The sequence below is a fragment of the Daphnia pulicaria genome, chromosome 1, assembly GCF_021234035.1.
Source record: "Daphnia pulicaria isolate SC F1-1A chromosome 1, SC_F0-13Bv2, whole genome shotgun sequence".
NCBI lineage: Eukaryota > Metazoa > Arthropoda > Branchiopoda > Diplostraca > Daphniidae > Daphnia > Daphnia pulicaria.
This window is the reverse complement of record NC_060913.1, coordinates 7,471,967-7,489,994: the sequence shown is the minus strand read 5'-3', so window position 1 is coordinate 7,489,994 and position 18,028 is coordinate 7,471,967. Positions and strand designations below refer to the sequence as shown.

At 43.0% G+C, this 18,028-nt stretch overlaps 1 protein-coding gene across 1 annotated transcript; it reads left to right on the top strand.

Moving 5' to 3' along the window:
- Positions 1-1,648: 1,648 nt before the first annotated feature.
- On the top strand, positions 1,649-17,611 carry LOC124312921 (RNA-binding protein 24-A-like). The gene is made up of 5 exons (XM_046777492.1): positions 1,649-2,609; positions 3,823-3,949; positions 4,768-4,834; positions 12,358-12,620; positions 13,838-17,611. The coding sequence occupies exons 1-5, from the start codon at positions 2,190-2,192 to the stop codon at positions 13,990-13,992; spliced, it is 1,032 nt and encodes a 343-aa protein (XP_046633448.1). The 5' UTR covers positions 1,649-2,189; the 3' UTR covers positions 13,993-17,611.
- Positions 17,612-18,028: the final 417 nt, after the last annotated feature.

Sequence of the window (18,028 nt, the reverse complement as noted above, 5' to 3'; positions counted from 1 at the left end):
CACTATATAGACCAGTTTGACAAAGGGGAGGAATGAACTTTTTTTTTTCGTTTTCTTATGGGTCCGTCCGTGAATAGAAGAAGAAACGACGATGAAAGAATGATGAAACGGGCCATGTTGATTTACAAGCGACAAAGACGGGACAGAAAGATATGGAGAGATACTTTTCTCATTTATTTCCATCTTTTTTTTTTCTTTTTACCCGAGGATTTGTTTCGATGGTAACCGCGGGAGACGGCACATATGATGAAGAGTTGAGCGCGAAAATCCCCCCCCCTCTCATATTTTCGAAAAAAACGAAAGCCTAAAATTTAAAAAGAAAAAAAAAAGAAAAGAGACAACAAATATATTCCTAATATTATAACTTCTTCAGAGTCGTAAATTACGTTAGTCCTCCCGATGATGGCTCCGTGACGTTAACGAGCGTGTAATAAATATATCTCTCTCTCCTTCTCTCTATTCTATAGACATTATTATACACTGGTGTGTGTGTGTAACTAGGCGACGACCTTATGTTATGTAGTAGTAGCTATAGCTAGTAGTAGTTGGGTTCGTCCTTATTATTACCTTTCACGTTGGAGAGAGGGAGAGAGTTCCCGCGGCTATAGGTCGTGTGTCATCCAACTCCCGATGGAATTATGCGGCTGGCAGATATGTTTTGTGTATATATACGCATCGGGCGAAAGAAGCAGCGGGAGCGGTGCTACTGGGCCACAACGTCTAAAAGAGTTAGACTTGTATGCATACTATCTATCGTGTCGTGCTGCTGTCCGCTTGTATACAGCTACATGCTTTAATTTCTCCTTTTTCTTGCCATGGATAAGATATCTATACGGTCGAGTCTAGTAGTAGTATATAGCACGCATAATTATACAACCAGAGACTCGAAGAAATATGAACACCTCATATTTCGTGCTCCCGCTAGCTGCACGTGACTCTCATTTCGCTCTTTCTAAAATAAAACCGAAAGTTTCATATTTTTCGCCAAATATTGAACTGGGAATATGGGACCCCCGCACCAAAGCCCCCGAACCCGAAAAAAAAGGAGCATCAGCTACTAGACCACCAGCTCGTTAAGGATGGCGGGTTTAAAGACACGTCAAACAACACTCGACACCGTCGACAACGCCAGCACAGCCCCTTATGTACATGTATACGCCACCAAGTCCCTGCTTTTTTATTCTTTTCAAAATCGATAATAATATATAGCGACAAGTGTAGGGTTTCCGAGTCTATTTGAATTCCGACTAGCAATGAGATTTGATTATAAACTTCTGTTTATTTGCGTTTTGGTTTTTTTGATTGCATTTAAATCGGGAGCCAGGGATTAACAAATGGATTAGGCGGTGTAGTAGTCGGTTAATCGGGGGGCCGAGATTGGTGTCGATTGGTTGATTGCATCATCTCTTATTATTACTGCGGAGGAAGGAAAGAAGCGCAAAAGTGAATCGCGGGGGCCAAAATGTGCGTGTCGCACGAGCGGCGCCACTGTCGTCTCGCCCTTTTTTATTTGCGTTTGACTCGGCGTATCGGCGGTGTAGTATACACGAAGGCCCCGGAGAATGAGAGAGAAAGTGTACACACGGGGTGGTGGGTGGAAGTGGGGCGAAAGCGGGTGGGAATATAAGCGCCGAAAAAGAGGGAAAGAAATAGGAGAGCGTCGAGCGCCGAGCGCAGTGAAAGAGGCGGCAGATCCGACCGGCACTCCGGCGACGAAAGTAATCAGAGTATATTTTCAGTCGGTTCCCCACTTCCCTGACATCCGCATTGGAAAGAAGTGTCGTCGTCGTCCTCCTATATAACCCCCTGCCGGTTTTTTTTTCGTTGCTCCGGTTGACTCGAACAATCTTTTTCGTTTGTTTTGGGTTTTTTGGTTCATATCCCCTCCCCGCCAACCGATTTCTGTTTATTCTTACGTCAATTTTCATTTCGGATATTGGAAAAACACACACAAATAAAGTTTTTCCTTTTTTTACATTTCACACTTTCAAAATCTATTCCATCCGCGTTTAACCAATTTGTTCATGGATTCGACCATTCAATTGTGATAGAACTCGATTCAAATCCTCAGTTTGTTTTAAACCCGCGAATCGATTTGAAAAAAACAAAAACAATTTCGTGTGACGCAATCGAGAGAAGAAATTCAAACCGAAGAAATCAGTTGATCAAGTGTTTCGTTTCGAAAAAGAATGTTGATGTCTCACCATCACCTGAACCAACAACAACAACAGCAACAGCAGCACCAGCACCAGCACTCCATCAGCGACTTGGAGATCATCGGCCTGTGCGGGAGCGGGAGCGTGAGCAGCAGTAGCGGCAGCAACAGCAGTTCGGTCGTCGGTTTAATCAGTGCTGCTGTCGGTGGTGTTGGCGCCATGGCCGGAACGGGATCGTCGGGATCGAGTAGTAGCTCGACGGGATCGTCGACGTCGGGATCCTCAGCCTCTGGCTCCATCAAAGACACGACCTTCACCAAGATCTTCGTCGGCGGACTGCCCTACCACACGACCGACTCCAGTCTGCGCGAACACTTTCAAGTCTACGGCGAAATCGAGGAGGCCGTCGTCATCACCGACCGCCAGACGGGCAAATCACGCGGATACGGATTCGTAAGTCTGATTCTTATTATCCCGATTTAAAAGTCCCGATCGAAATCCCCCCGTCTATTTCAAATAAATAAGGGCCCCCCATCAGAGAATTTTTTAAAACGAAAAAGGGAAATGAGCGACAACATTTGACATCACTCGGTGCTGGTTGGGCCGGTTCAGACACTGGGGCTGCTGCTGACGAAATGGCGGCGGTGGGTGCACCTGTGACAGGCTGTCAGTTGGGGCCTTTTGTGTGTGTACCCCCTCCTCCTCCTCCTGCGTCCATATGGCGCAAAGGGGGTCGCAACCGTCAGTTACACCAATGCACACTGTCCTTTTTTTTATTTTTTACTTTCGTGACTGTCTGTTCTGTTACGATAACAAATAGAAAGAAAATATGTAAAAATGTGCCGACCGCAGCCGTATATACACATCAATCGAAAATTTCCCCACTTATACACAGCGCGTGAAATTTGAAATTGAGAAATAAAAGCCATGTAATCTAGGTAATAGGTTGTATTCCGATTATATATTTGGCGTGCTTGGTAAACGTAATTTTTGCTTTGTTTCATCTCTCTTTGGTTCACTTGTTGGCCGCCGTACTGTGTTTGCTCAAGTGTGCGGACGAGAATATTACGCCGGGACAAAAAGGCTTCCAGGAATTGTCTACGGGCTTTTTTATTTTAGCTGGAAAAAAAGTCGCAAAGCCAAAAAAGAAAAGTGAATGTGACGACGACATAACAGATGCGAGCGCAGGGTCCAGCAGAACGAGCGTGGGGGTTATATAGTTTGCTTTTAGCTTTTTCTTTTCGAAACCATCAATAACCCTCCTTTTTTTTTCGTGACCGCCCCAAACGGCGTGTCCGTTATTGTCTCTCTCTTGTTTTTGAATTTTTTTTTTTTTATTATTATTATTTTCTTCCGGGAAAAAAATAAACACAAAAAAGATCAAGCAAAACTTGTTTCAAATATCGACGATAATGATTTTTTGGGTTTTGTTTCGGGGCGCATGTTCTCTCTTCTTTTATATATATTATTATATATTCTTTTCGTTGTTCCTTTTTGGCATCTCATCTCTCTCTCTCTCTCTCTCTCTGTGTGTTATGGCGTGTGTGTTGTTTTTCTCGTGCTGTGCCGTTTTGTGTTTTTCTTTCACAACAACAACAAGAAAAAAAGAGATTCATTGGTGTGTTCTGCGTTGTGTCTCGTGTCTTGTTATTCATCCAACAAATAGGTGACCATGTCGGATCGTCTGGCGGCCGAACGAGCCTGCAAAGACGCCAACCCCATCATCGACGGCCGCAAAGCCAATGTCAACCTGGCCTACCTGGGCGCTAAACCCAGAGGCAACCTTCAATCAGGTATTATTTTTTTTCCCACATTTTCTTTTTTCTGGATTTTTTTTTGTTTTTAGTGTTGATTTGCGGGGTTTGGATTTTTATTTTTTTTTCGGGTTTTTTTCTTCTTTTTTTTGTTTTTCAAACTTTTTTTTTAAATTTTGAGTTGCGAGTTGATGGAACAACACTGAAAGAAATCATTTGGTGACGCCCTTTTTTCTCTTATATACTTCTGCTTGACTGTTTATCCGGTTATTTATACGACCATGTACAAATAGATCGGACACGCCATGCACCACCACCACCACCACCACCAGCAGCTCCATTCCCCCCGGCCCCTTTTATTTTCCCTTCCTCTTCTTTCTGTCCTCCCTTTTTGGGGATATAGAGAAAAGGGAGAGATATCCGTTACGTAAACGACGACGTTCACAATGCTGGTTGTTTAGTCATGTAAGAGCTAGAAGAAAAAATTCCAAATGTTCCACGGCCCAGCGGTACTGCTGCTGCTGCTGCTGCTGCTGCTGCTGCTGCTCCGTCTGTGTTTTTACGGCCGTTTGTGTTACGTGTTGGCACCCGTCCTCCTCCCCTCGGCTGGATGGATTCCGGTATCTATACAAACACCCTCATTATTATCATAACCGGCAAGGGCCTGTTGTGCTTCCGCCATATAAGTTAGTACCGTAGTGTATAGGCTCTTTTCATGTTAGGCGTAAACCGTATGGTAGACGTAAAAGTCAAATAAGGGGGGGGGGGAAAGGAAATGTATTTCTTATTAAATGACGTCATACACAATTGCCAATAATTCAAATTTTTATATTTTGAAACAAAAAAAATTTTTCCAGGATTCCCATTGGCGGCCGCCCTAAGAGCCGGATTTCCAGCTGCACTTTTCGGACAAGGCCAATACGGGTGAGTTTGATCAATTTCGATTTCTCTATACTCTTTTCTACGAATCAAAAAACAATGGCCTAGATTCCAGTTGTTTTCCAGCGCCCAATGTGTGTGTGTGTGTGTGTGTGTATCAAACGGAAACGGTCCAACGGTTTGATCGCCCAGTGAAAGAATCTCTATAAACTCGGATGGGCTATACAAAAGCCATCTTTTTTGGCGCTCTAGTGCGGGAATGGCTGTGTTTATCAGCTGTTTTGGCATCTCGACGCTTTGGTCTTTTATACACCATGAGCTAGGCATTGGGGATAAAGAAGAAGAAGAAGAAGACCAAGGACGGGCCTATATCACTCTAAATAACAGTTTCAGGCAGCAGCTAGGCAGCACGGGATTATATAGCGCACACACATGTCTTTCTTCTTCTTCTTTCTCGGTCGGGATCGCTAAAACGCGCGGGAAGAAAACGAGGAGGTTTATAGATGAGGACTTTTCGTGAGCAGAGCCGTGCAGAGCGGAATCTGTTGACGCTTAGGGCCGGGGTTGGAAATTTTATTTTCTTTTTATTTTCCGGGGTGGGTTTGTCTCTTCACAGTTGCCCGCCACAAGCCCCGGCCCCGTCCAAACACACACACACACACACTCAGATTCACACTCTCTTTTTCTTTGCCAGCTGTGTTGTTTCTTTTTTTCCTCCTTTTTTTAAGCTTTTTATTCTTTCTCTCTCGTTCTTTTCTCTCGCCATTTTGCTTTTTTCAATTTCATGTGCTGCGCCTCGATTTTTTGTTGTGTGTGTGTCGCCGTGTTCGTTATGTATAGCTATATAGGCGCGTGCGACTTATAAATCAATATGATAATGCCGTATGCACGGAACAGTGAGTCTCCAGCAGCAGCAGCTTCTTTATTTTTCCTCTTCCGGGAAGAATAAAGGGGGGTTACATTTTCTTCCGCTTTTATCTTTTTTGGGTCTTACGAGAAGCCCAACGCCGAAAGGGGGCGCGAGAGAGAGAAATAAGCAGGGCGAGGCCAATAGGGAAATCTACTTAGCTCGACGATGCGAGGTTAGATAGCATATATATAGTGTACATACCTCTCGAAAAGTCGTCGTCCCTCCTATAGCTGTCGTGTGTGTGCGCCACCATTTTTTTCTTTTTCTTTTTTAGCCGAAGCATACGTTTTCTGCACGCCAGTAGATTGTATAGATTCTTGTTGGCAGGTTGCCCGCTAGGTTCTATATTCTCCCCGTGTATATACTAATACTATATGGAATGACGTCATACTATACGTGTGCATACGTATACCGGGGGAAAAAGAAGGGGTGAAGGGTTGGCGTTAAGTTCCCCGTGCGGTGGATCAAAAACAAAAACTTGCTTACGTCAATAAAAGAAGAAGGATATAGAAACTAGCGCAACTTCGTTATGGCCGAGCTGTCAGACGGAGTGAGTCGGTCAATGACGTCATAGACGCTCGTCCGTTATTACCTAATTGGTGTCACCGAGTCTGAATTAATCAAAGAAACCCCAACCAAAAAATAAGAAACGACGCCAGACAGCCAGAAACGACGTACGTTACCAAACCAGAGAGAGAAAGAGTTATATGATTGGCTCTATACAATTATGATTTGGGTTCTTCTCCGGTCTGTAATAGCTAGCCTCTACACACGTCATAGTTTATCGAGGCGTTGACAAGTTGATGGCGATCATAATCATCAGAATAGACTTCTCCTGAAAGAGATTATACATACGTCTTATATATAAATATAGAAAAACCGAAATGATACAACAGCCGAACAGAATCGACTTGGCGTTTTACATAGATTTGTGCCAGCGCTTTTTTTTTCTCCCTGTGCTTAGATGTGTGTGTGTGTACATATAGCACAGACTCGACCATATGTGTTCACACTTGTTCTCTCTAGTCTCTCCCCTCCCACACATACACACGCGCACGGGAAAGTAGGAAAAAAAAGAGGTCGAAGGGCCGCATCCGTTTCGACCCTACGAGTTTTGCACGCAGACAAGTCGACGATCGAAAATGGTCGGCCGGACAAATGGTTTTTTTATTATTTCCAGACCGACGGTTCCGTTTTATTTTTTAAGTACTATATAAACACCTGTCATTTTTATAGATATATGTCACAGACTCGGTGGGGAGTTGTTATTGTTGTTGGCGCTGTTGTTGCGTTGAAAAATCCGACCCAAAAACGAGAAATTGTCTATAACTTCTATTACAGTCTATATCCATGAGTATTATTTGATAGAGATAGATGGGGGGAAGGGAGAGTATCACAGAGGGAGGGGTGGGAGGTATTATGAAAAAGGGGGGCGGCGCGGTTTGCCTTGAGCAATCCGAGATGAGTAGTGATAGCCATGCCGTTGCTGCTGCCGCGCGTTTTCGTTTCACTTGACTTGATTTGACTTAAGGGAGCGACGAGTAACGCCAGTGAGTCTTTTTTTCTTCTTCTTCTTTTTTCTTTCTTTTTTTCGCTCCTCCTCCTCCTCCTTGTGCTCTGTGTCTGTGTGTGTGTGTGTATGCCTGGCCTGCCCATCTATCTTTAGATGGATGTTAAGCCCGACTTAGCTTTTGTCATTTCCTCTTCTTCTTCTTCTTCTTCTTGTTCGTTCCTTTTCTTTTTTGCTCTGTTTTCTCAAAGTCGGAAGGCGGAACCGGCCCGAAAGAATGTGAACGGAGAAGAAGAAGAAGAAGCATAACAAAATAAAAAAAGGGCGAATTACTATACTACATTTAGAAAAAAAAAGAAGAACTTCTTCTATGGTTTTTTTAAACTTTTGGCGAATGCCGGGCCAGATATAATATATCCAGACGGGTTCAAATAGATGACGCATCACTATTTATTCTTTTGTTTTTCTTTCCCGCGTATTTTTTTAAAAATCTTGGCGCTATGAATCAAAATCCGGATCGCCACATCTTTCACACCTTCTTATTTTTGGCCGTAATGTCGTGTGGTATCAAACGTAAAATGTTGAAACCAAATCTTCGATCCGCTGGATTTACCAATTCCTCGCTGAAAAAATACATCCGACTCCAGCGGATGGCAGACGGAAGGGACTCGGTGCACTCGCGGAATAGTTTGGAAGAATTTTTTCCTTTTTTTGGCCTTAGGTGTTTTTAAATGTTATGCGATTAAGAACAATTCAGAATTCATTTCCTCCTTTAGCTTGTTCAACTGCGCTGGGCGATTCCACGAAATTTCCTCGATTTTTCATTCTTCCGATTCCTGAAACCTGTCCAGATTTTCTTTCCCCCGCTCCGTTGTTGTCTTAGGTTGTTGTTGTTGTTGTCTTCCCCTCCCCCAAGATCGACTAGATTGAGAGGGACGGACCAGATTTTTCTTACATTTTTTCTTGGCCTCATTCCCTAGCCAACCAGAATAGGCGCTTCTTCTCTCAATTGCGAGTTGGTGTCCTGCACCATTTTTTGGTTGTTGTTGTCTTTTCTTCCCCGAAGCGATCCTTCTTCCCACCACGACCTATACCCGTTCGCCATCCTCCCTTCCTCTTCCCTCCTCCTCCTTCCTGTGTCTCTTTTTGAAGTGACTCCCGGAGTCTTCGCGTGATGAACAGAACGGACCCAATAGAAAAACGACCAAAAGTTGATTTTTTTTTCTCCCCCTCATCTCTCTCTCTCTCATCTCTCGTTTTGGCCGCCATTCAACTATGAATGTCACGATTGCAATGCAACCGACTCGGCTCCTAGATAGCTGATGCATCCGAGGTATTGCTGCTGTTGTTGTTGTGGTTGCGTTGTGTGTATCCCCCCCCCCCCCATATCATTTGGTCGTCCCCTTTTTTGTTCATTTCCTCGGCCCTGGATATACGACGAGCTTCTTCTATCTCTCTCCGGCTGGAAGAGACGCACTGGAACAGATGCTGTCGCGAGAGGACTGATCGATTCGAGTGTGTCTATACACTGGAGGGTTTGGGAGGGGTGGAGAGGGGAACGGAAAATCCGCGCCGACCGTCGACTATGACAGGAAATACGAGAGACAATTTTCTTTCGTCTCTCCGAAATTTTTATTTCCCCTTCGACGCCCGCGCCGCGACCTTATTCGTCTCTCTCGCCTGGATCAACTCCTCCGCTCTCTTCCCTCTCTGTGTGTGTGTGTGTGTCCTAGATTCTTCCGTGTGTATCTCCGTCCTGGAACTTGGCGATTCGGTCTTTCTCGGAATCGAGTCTAGCTCTCTCTCTCTCGCGCCTTTACATAATTCTTTAACACTTTATAGCAGCAGAAGCATCTCACACACACAATGTGTGTGTCTATCTCGACTGTCGTAAAGAGGAGAGAAAAAAAAACAAATGCGAGGAACGGGCGAGAGCAAAAGAAGAAGAAGGAGGGGAATGATGAATTCTCGCGAGCTGGAACTGACATCGTCAGCGCTCTTATATGTAGACAGGCTTTTGTTTCTCTCATTCTCTATCACACATATGGAGTTCTTCTTCTTCCTTCTGTTGTTGGCCGCCCTTCCTTGCCCCATGATGGAACGGCTCGGCCAGCAGCTTCTTCTTTTTCATTTCCATCTGATTTTCTTTTTATTCCGGAGGAGTTGTTGTCAGGACCAGAGGATCACAGAAAAGAAAAAAAAGAAAAGGGGAATTGGATCATGGAGCAACTAATCAGATGCGTATGTCTGATCGACGACGTTACATAGAAAGAGCTTATAGAGAGTCAGAGGGAGCAGTAGCAAACCGTACACGTAATATCGTCGTACTAGTTACTAGCCGGAATGAAGCCAAGGGCGCGGGCGGGATCGAGCTCCGGCAATTGTTTGGCCCCTTCCAAATCCTTTGCTGGCCGTGGCAGATTCGTTGACCTTTCCGGCAATTTTCTTCTCTTGTCTTTTTCATTTTCTTTTCTTTTTTGAGATGGGGAGGAGAGACGCGCAATGTGTCACCCCTCAGAGAAAAAAAGGATTAGGCATTAGATATATTCGCAACAGCTAGTAGATATATACGTATGTTGTGAGAAGAATAAGAGTCTTGTACACATATAATATCCACTCGGAGTTTTCCCTTCTCGCCCGGCTAGAATAGTCCGCCCGCCTCTTTTATTTCTTTCTTGGAAGTCGGAAAACAACTTTCACACACACACACACACAAGACACTCTTAAAGCCATCCATTTGGGGTTTTTCGGCTGCTACCTAGTATATATATACTACTACTCTTACAACTATTTCCACGCAACTTTATGAAGATGTATTGGAAAGGACCCTATGCACCCCACCCCAGCTAGCCTCCCCTGCTCTTGTGTGTGTCTCCTAGATTCAAATTGAACCAATTGGAACAGTCGGCCAAAGACTGCCGTCGCCAAAGGAGCTATAGCGCTTATTATGCTGCGGAGCATAGTTAGAGACCCTCCTGACTATTATCGTTAACGATTAGTCGTAACAAACGGGAAAGGAGAAATAAATTTCATCCTCCTCTATTTCTATTTTAGAGGCTTTGCCTTTCGCTTGACCTTCTCTTTCTCGACTTGGGTGGCCGCGAGAGCGTGTTCCAGTCTGCTGTTGCTAATAATCAAATCAGGACAATCATAAAAAAGAGAAGAAAGGGCGAGTGGGAAAAAGTTATAGAGTGTAAAAAGAGAAAAGAAAAGAAATGTGAACTCCACTGGTGCATATCAACTCTCCGTTCGCCCCCCAACCCATAGGCTAATTGTGACAGAGAAACTACTGTATGGGAACGCGGATAGTGACAAGCTGAATCGATATCTTTCGACATATATATACTACTCTTATAGTTTGTTGGGAGGGGCTTCGTTATAAATATGCACGTATACAGTACAACTAAAATCTCAACGACAGTCAAAAAGAAAAGAATTCAAAAACAAAATCGAAGAAAAGTTTCGACCGCTGAGAGACTTGACAACGGAACGGCACAGAACGGCACCGTCTTTTGTGTGTTGTGTGTGTCTTGTGTTAAGAGAGAGCTAGGAGAGTCGAGGCGAGTTCAGTTATAAATAGAAACGTGAAAAGACGAAAAAAAAAGACAAAGAAGAGACAACTAGAGAAAAATAAGACAAGAAGAAAAATAGAAGATAAAAGCGGGTGTCTCTCTCTATATGCTATGCTGTAATATCCCCCCCGGCGGTATATAGCCTTATAGACGAGAGAGAGGCCGGCGGTTCCAGCTGTCGTGGTATAACATTCAGACCGCGCTGTCGTTGTTGTTGTTGTTGTTCCAATCGTCTTCGGCTCTCTTGTCCTCGATAGGCAAATTGATTTGGACGAGAGGTTTTTTTTTTCTGGAAGTATTATAAGAAACTTTGGCCGGATGGGATTTCCGCGTCATTCAGCCGGAACCGTTTTCGACATATCCGTCCGGCCCCGCGTCTTTTTGTACCAGACTGCTCCCTCCTTGGCTGGATTTGTGTGTGTTGAATGGACCAACAGCTGGAGTGACAAGCGTGTCAAAGCTCGTTGTCTGATGACTGAGAGAACAGCAGCAGCAGAAGCAGCAGCAGCAGAGAGGAGAGGGTCCGCTTCGTTTGTTTAGACTTTCAATGACTTTCACGAGCTGAAAAGTCGCCGCCCTTTTATATATAAAGCTCTCGATCCTTCCTTCCCAGCATGGAGGAGCCGAGCTGCTTATTTGGCTGCCAGCTCCTTATCATTCCTCCCCTCTCCTGAATGATGCAAGAGGTTTCAGGGAGATTTTAATTGGAGTTGATCGCTGTATTACAGCCAAATCATCTCTCCGATCGCAGTGAATTAATTTTTTTTTTTCGCGGAGGAGAATCGGAATAATCAGCGTGACGGACGGGACTGCGTACAGGATCGAAGCCAAAAATGACACTCGGACTGACTTTTTTGTTTTGTTTTTTTTTCTTTTTGAAACGTTTAGATTTTTGCGTGTGGGATGGGGTGACGTCTTAATAGGCCCCAGTCAGGCTACTGTTCTACTCTACTACTGGTCTGACGTCTGTTCCTTGTCTGTTTGTTTGCCTTGTGTCTCCTCATTTTCCATCAAAAAATAAGATCCTTCTTTTTGTTTTCTTTTTTTGATTTTTGCGGGGGAAAATGAGATTTCCGGCGCCATAGATCCGTTTTTTGCCTTTCTCTTTCTCGCTTTTATTTTTGGACGCCTATAGATTTCTTTTGTGTGTGACTGTCCAGCTTAAAGGCAATCTGGACCGTACGACCCCTCCATTTTGGCTGGGGTTTTTTGCTCTTCTCTGTCAGAGTCGAGGGACCAACGGGAGTAACGACAAATAATAATGATCATAACTGTATAGGGGATCGAGGAGGGCTGCACTAATATAGTGCCAGTGTGTGTGTGTGTGTGTGTCCGAGAGCGACAAGCTTAACGACGGGTCTTTTCGTTGCGAAGCTTAATGTCACGGGCCTCAACTTGTCATCGCCATACAGGCCGTTGGCCTCTTTCTTTTTCAATTAGAATTGTGACGTCGCCATTTTGGGTTTTTTCATTAAAAATGGAATGGATCTATTGCGTCGTCATGTATGATATGGGACCGTAATTATATTCATTTATTAATTTCATCATTTATTTCATTCTCCCTCTGTCTCGACAGTGTCGGCCCGCAGCTGCTGTACCCGTCGCCGTACGCGGTGACGCCGCCCGGCTTGATGCAACTGCACCCGCAGTCGCACCACCAACAGGCCGGTGGTGGCGGTCTGAATTCGGCGGCCGCCTCGGCCGCCGTCGCCGCCGCCGTCGCTTCCGGGTTCTACGACTACCCGACGGCCGCCTACGCCGCCAGCCAATTCGCCGCTAACGGAGGATTCGACACTTCGTTCCCCTTCGGTGGCGCTGCAGCCGCCGCCGCAGCCGCCGGTAAGTTTTTTTCACTTTTTCACTTTTCTTTTAGACTTTTTGTCTCAGTTGTCAGTTTTGCGCAAATGTATTATTTTTCGCCAATGGTGCTGGGCGGGCGATAGGACCCTCCCCCCCCCCCCTCGGGGGTCTATTTCTGGCCAGTTTGGATAGCATCAGTCTTTCTTAATGGGGGAGAGACGTTACACCAGTTATAATACTCTCGACGAGCTGGTGAACAAAAACATTTCGTGAGAGAAAGGCAGGCGGACGAGAGAGATGGGAAGATTGATATCGATTCGGTTGAAAACTCGGCGACGGTCGTCTCTTCCTTATCAAAGTTCCACGGGCACATAGCCGAGGAGGAGGAGGACGCGCTCTGCGTCGTTATAAATAGAGATATGCTAACTAGAAAGACGACTGCTGTACGATGGCGCGTTATATAATAAGACGCGCTCCGTTAGATGGATAGACACACACACACACGTACGTACGTACATTTACGTTGTGGATGGGGTTTCGAGTTTCGACTAACTAGGAAGTGAAGTGCAAAGCGCATAACTCAGCAGACACGGCTAGGCTGGAACTTATTTGGTGTGAGATATTTCTGATGAATAGGAAAAATGAACATCTCTGTCAAATAAATCATCAAAAGGGCTATATCTATAGAGGACTCTCGCCGTTTTGACTGTTTATATATAGATCTATAGGGCGGCCAGATAGTAGGAGCTGCTGGGCAACACAGCACACTGATGCCGGACCCCCCCCTCCCAAAAGTGATTTATAATATCGCCCTGGGTGTTATATACCGCGCCGAGTCGCCCTATAACTTAGTTTTTCCTCTGTAATAAATGAACGTGCATTTTCGGCCGTCCAACCACCACCACCCAAAAAAAAAACAAAAAACAAAAAAGAATTGTTCCGATTATAATTTAGAGCTGCAGGAATGTTGGAACTAGGCCTAATCGCATTACTCCAATTAAGTGGAATGGCTCCATTTAAGAAAGAGAATGACAATGACGTCAGAAACCAAAAAGAAAAAATATATAATTATAATTTCGTTCGTTATAATTAAAGAAGATCCCCCGCATAGGATATGACAAACTAAATTTCCTTATTAGATCTTTATAATAATGTCGCCGGGATTGTGATGAAACGCGAAGGACGGTTCTCGTATTTATATTTATGTATACTGTGTGTAGCTTATTACCCAATACTGTGTTGTATACAACATATAGGAGCGGCCAATTACGGACTGGGACCGGCTTTCACGTACGCCTCGCTGCCGCCGGCGCTGCAGAACGCGGCGGCCGCCGCCGCAGCCTCCACCGGCCTGCCTCTATCGCACTACGCCACCGCTCAGAGCCAGCTCCAAGAAGCTCGGATGCAATAAAGATGTCAATTTTGAAAAACAAATCTGATATGAGTTTTGCGAGTCTGCACACACGTCAATGTTAACTGATATACCCCCCTCCCCTTCCCTGAGAAGAAACAACAAATATCAACACGGAATATACCTAATTATAATTAATTATAGGCCTCCTATAGTTCATACGACACCCCATAGAGAAATCCAATTTTCTTTTTTTAGGGGATATTTTATATTTTTTCGATGGGCTTTTAAATCTTTGCCAGATGAAAATTTATCGGCCCTTTCTGATATTTGAATCCCCCCCAACCCGATGAATTAACAAAAAAACAAATGCTGAGCGGATCAGTGGTAAAAAAAAAAGTTTTCTACATACAAAAGTGTTTTTTTTTTTGGGGAAGAATGGAAAATATGTCGATGCAAAGAAAATTAATTTGACAACCCATGTTACACCATTTTTTAAATTATCAAATTAGATTTTTTCGCGTCTCTCTTTTTTGATGTTTTAAGTTACCAGTTGATGGCGACCAACAACCACTTTGATCGCTGGAGTCGAATCAAGTGATTCTTTGTGAACGATGCTCTCTCTCTCTCTTTTGTCTATCTCTTATATTACTGCTGAACGATGAAAGTGGCCGTTATTAAGTTAGATCTTTTTTTTACAATAATTACTATCAATTGCGCTATGTCACACAGTCAAACCCCCCTCTCTCTTTTTTCTCTCCCGACAAAACAAACCCAAAACAAACCAATTCCCTTCATCTCTTCCATCCGCTTTGATTTAGCGCTAATGGGAAATGTGAAGATGACACACAGTACGCGGCTGGTTCGATGCAAAATAACATCTTCACTTCATCAAATAGTCAAATACCATTAAAATACTACCCAAACTGAGCCCTTGACAAAAATAAAACAACCTCCGATAGAGAATATAAAAATCATAACGAAACAAATTCTAAAAAAACAACAAAAACAAAACAAATAAATTCGTTCGAAGGTTCCTGTACACGCGCGCAAGAGAACTTCAAACGAAACCAAAATTACAAAAAAAAAAATTTCTTACCAAAACAAATTTTTAAACGTATCTTTTTATTTAGTTGATTCATTTTGATTTGTATCGCAATTTTATATGTATTCGATTGTCTGGTACGTGTCATTTTTTTAAATTCAAAAGTAATTGCATAAGATATAATAGAGCCAGAGACACGCTAGTCGTGAAAAAGTATCAACTGGCGGATATAAGAGTATACCTTATATAATGAATTGAATAAGAATCGCTGTTTCTTTTTCTTGTTGTACTAGTCGAATGAGAGAGAGAGGGACAAGAATTTTCAATGTCTGAATTTGTTGTCGATGATGAAAAAAAAAATTCTATCGGGATTAAGCTATACACTAAATACTACATGTTATGTATCATCCAGTGCCTTTTTTTTTGTCAGTGAAAATTTCCTTTTTTTATTTGTCATTTTATTATCAAATTTTTTCAATCGGTTATCATTATTATTAATATTTTTCCTTCTCTCTCTATCTCTACTTCCTGCTTTGCGTTCGCTTAGGTTTTTTCTCCATCCATTTCTTTTCCTTCTTCTTCCTTTTTTGACTTTTATGTCATTGACGCTTTTCTTGCCCCCCTATCGTTATCGCCGTGGCTCGCTGGTATGGAGAAGAAGAGTCAAAAGCAAGCCATAAAAAAACGACAAAGAAACAAAAAACGCCAAGAAAAAAAGAAAGAAAGAAAAAGAATCCGCCGAATCAACGTTCCTGACGTCATATCGATCTATGTCATTTGGGTTATGCCACACAAATAGATACAGGATATCTGTGTTGTTTTTTTAGATTTTATTTTCAAGGGGACAGTGGGAGGTGGAGCAGGTGAAGAGCCGCCAAGAAAGTCTCGCATACCTTTCTCTCAAAGAAAAAAAAAATGCTGATGTTATACCAACACAGAACAGGACAAGGACAACTTTTCTAATGCGACTGCATATTATATACTAGTTTTGAAAGTTCTACACCGAAAATCCCGACGTTATTAAATCAAAGTTTCTGGGAGGGTTGAAAAAAAAGAAAAGAAAAGAAAAAGAAGAAGAAAGATCGAGCTGTACACAGTCCACTATCTTTGGACTTGTATAGAGTGATGAGTTTCAGATATAAAAGGGGGAGGGGGGAAGAGAGCATGCAGCACGCGCGCCATAGACGTCACACTTCGCTCTCCATTTGATATATTCGATCGTGACCCCCTCCCTTTTTTTCTTCTTCTTCTTTTCATTCAGTATGTGACGTCGCAATCATTTCCTTTTGTTAGACGATCTTCATGCTAGGAAGACTACTGCTGTACACACACACACAGAGCAGCCCTGCTGAACTATACATGCTGTTGTGTATTTATATCGCATGTTGGCGTGTATAACTGAATATCGATTCGATCCCTTGTCAGGGCGTCCCCCGGGTGGAGCCGAGAAACTTTCATGTGTATACTATATAGGCTACTAAAACATCCTTTTATTTTTTTTGTTGAAATTTTTATTTGATTTTTCTAGCTGCTGCCAATTGAAGTTGACAACACACACGCCAGAATCGGGTGAAACACACAGCGCAAGTTCTAAGAACTTGGAGAGTGAAAAAGAGTTTGCAGCAGGATTTCTTGTTAGTTGGGAGCTATACAGTATACACGGAAGGACAATTAAAACCATTACGTAATGAAAAGCCCAAAAGAAATTGAATATACCGGAATATACGACACCCGGTTGCTGGTGTGGCCAGCTCCGATGTGGATCGAATGTATAGAGCACAGGGTGAAAGAAACAAGTTGAGACGATAGTTTTATTCTCTCGTGAAAAACGAAAACAAAAATAAATGTGTCTGCGGTTTCGTGACGAAAAAAAAGTAGAAAAATTGAATCCGCACGCGACGACTCTCGACCGTACCTCGCGCCTCAAATTCGACTCTCTCTAGTTTATTCCTTCGTCTCTCCCGATGATTGAAATCTAGTCTCGGTTATTCAATTCTTTTCTTTCTTTCTTTCTTTCGTTCTTTTCTTGGCATCTGTTTCTTTTGTTTTCAAACCTCTAACAAATCTATCCGTTATTTTTTTTTCACACTGGAAATAAGAATCCTGTCGACGAGAATCGCTTCGATATTTCGCTGATGCACAAGCTTTTGTGAACCCCTTCCCCTTCCAGTTTCTATATGATTTGAATTGATTTGATGATTGAACTATTCGAAGATTTTCATTTTGAAATTATTCAGATTTTTGTTTTCAATATTCTTTCTGGCCACATCAAGTAATTTTCAGTATGCAACAGGAATAATCTATTCATTAGAAATAAATAAATAAGAAGAAATAACGAAGAAAGAAGATGATTCAATATTCATGTGCTATAGCTCAATTCAATGACGACGCGGCTCGGTGGATTATTTTTTTTCGTCAGTCCTTATTGTTTTGTGTCAATTTCATTTGTGCATCTGTTTCTTAATTTTGGTCATCGTCTTTCTGTCCTGTTATATGGTTGTTGTCATCGATGACATCATGATGTTTAACAAGGTGACAGATGTAACGGCATCCCGTGTCATCCCTCTCTCCCATCCATCCACCCCCCTCAACCCATCGTGTAATAAGCAAATAAATTTAAAATGCGCGCGCGGACTATTTGATTTTTTTTGTTTTTGGCGTCTTCGTTTAGACGTCACGAAATGTGAGCTGAGAATACATCCAAGAGAGAACGTCACCGGTAAACAAAAAACAAATAAAAGAAATAAAAATAAATAAATGAAGGGTGAAGAAGATGATTGAGAACCGCGGAGAAAAGGGTTGACAGTCCAAGAGGAGGACAAACGTCTTCGGTCGTCAACGAGCCGTGATGATGTGGCGACAACGCACGTTCTTTTTTTTTTACCTCCCGAGAATTTTCAATGGGTTTCTAACTAGCTTCGATTAGAATTCTTTCACCTGCGAAGTCCAGAAGTAGTTTAGGAAGAAAGAAAAAAAAAAGGAAAAGAAAAGAACAATCATGGTGTCATGGTGATGTGATTTTTCTTTAACGTGACCATATAGGCATATACG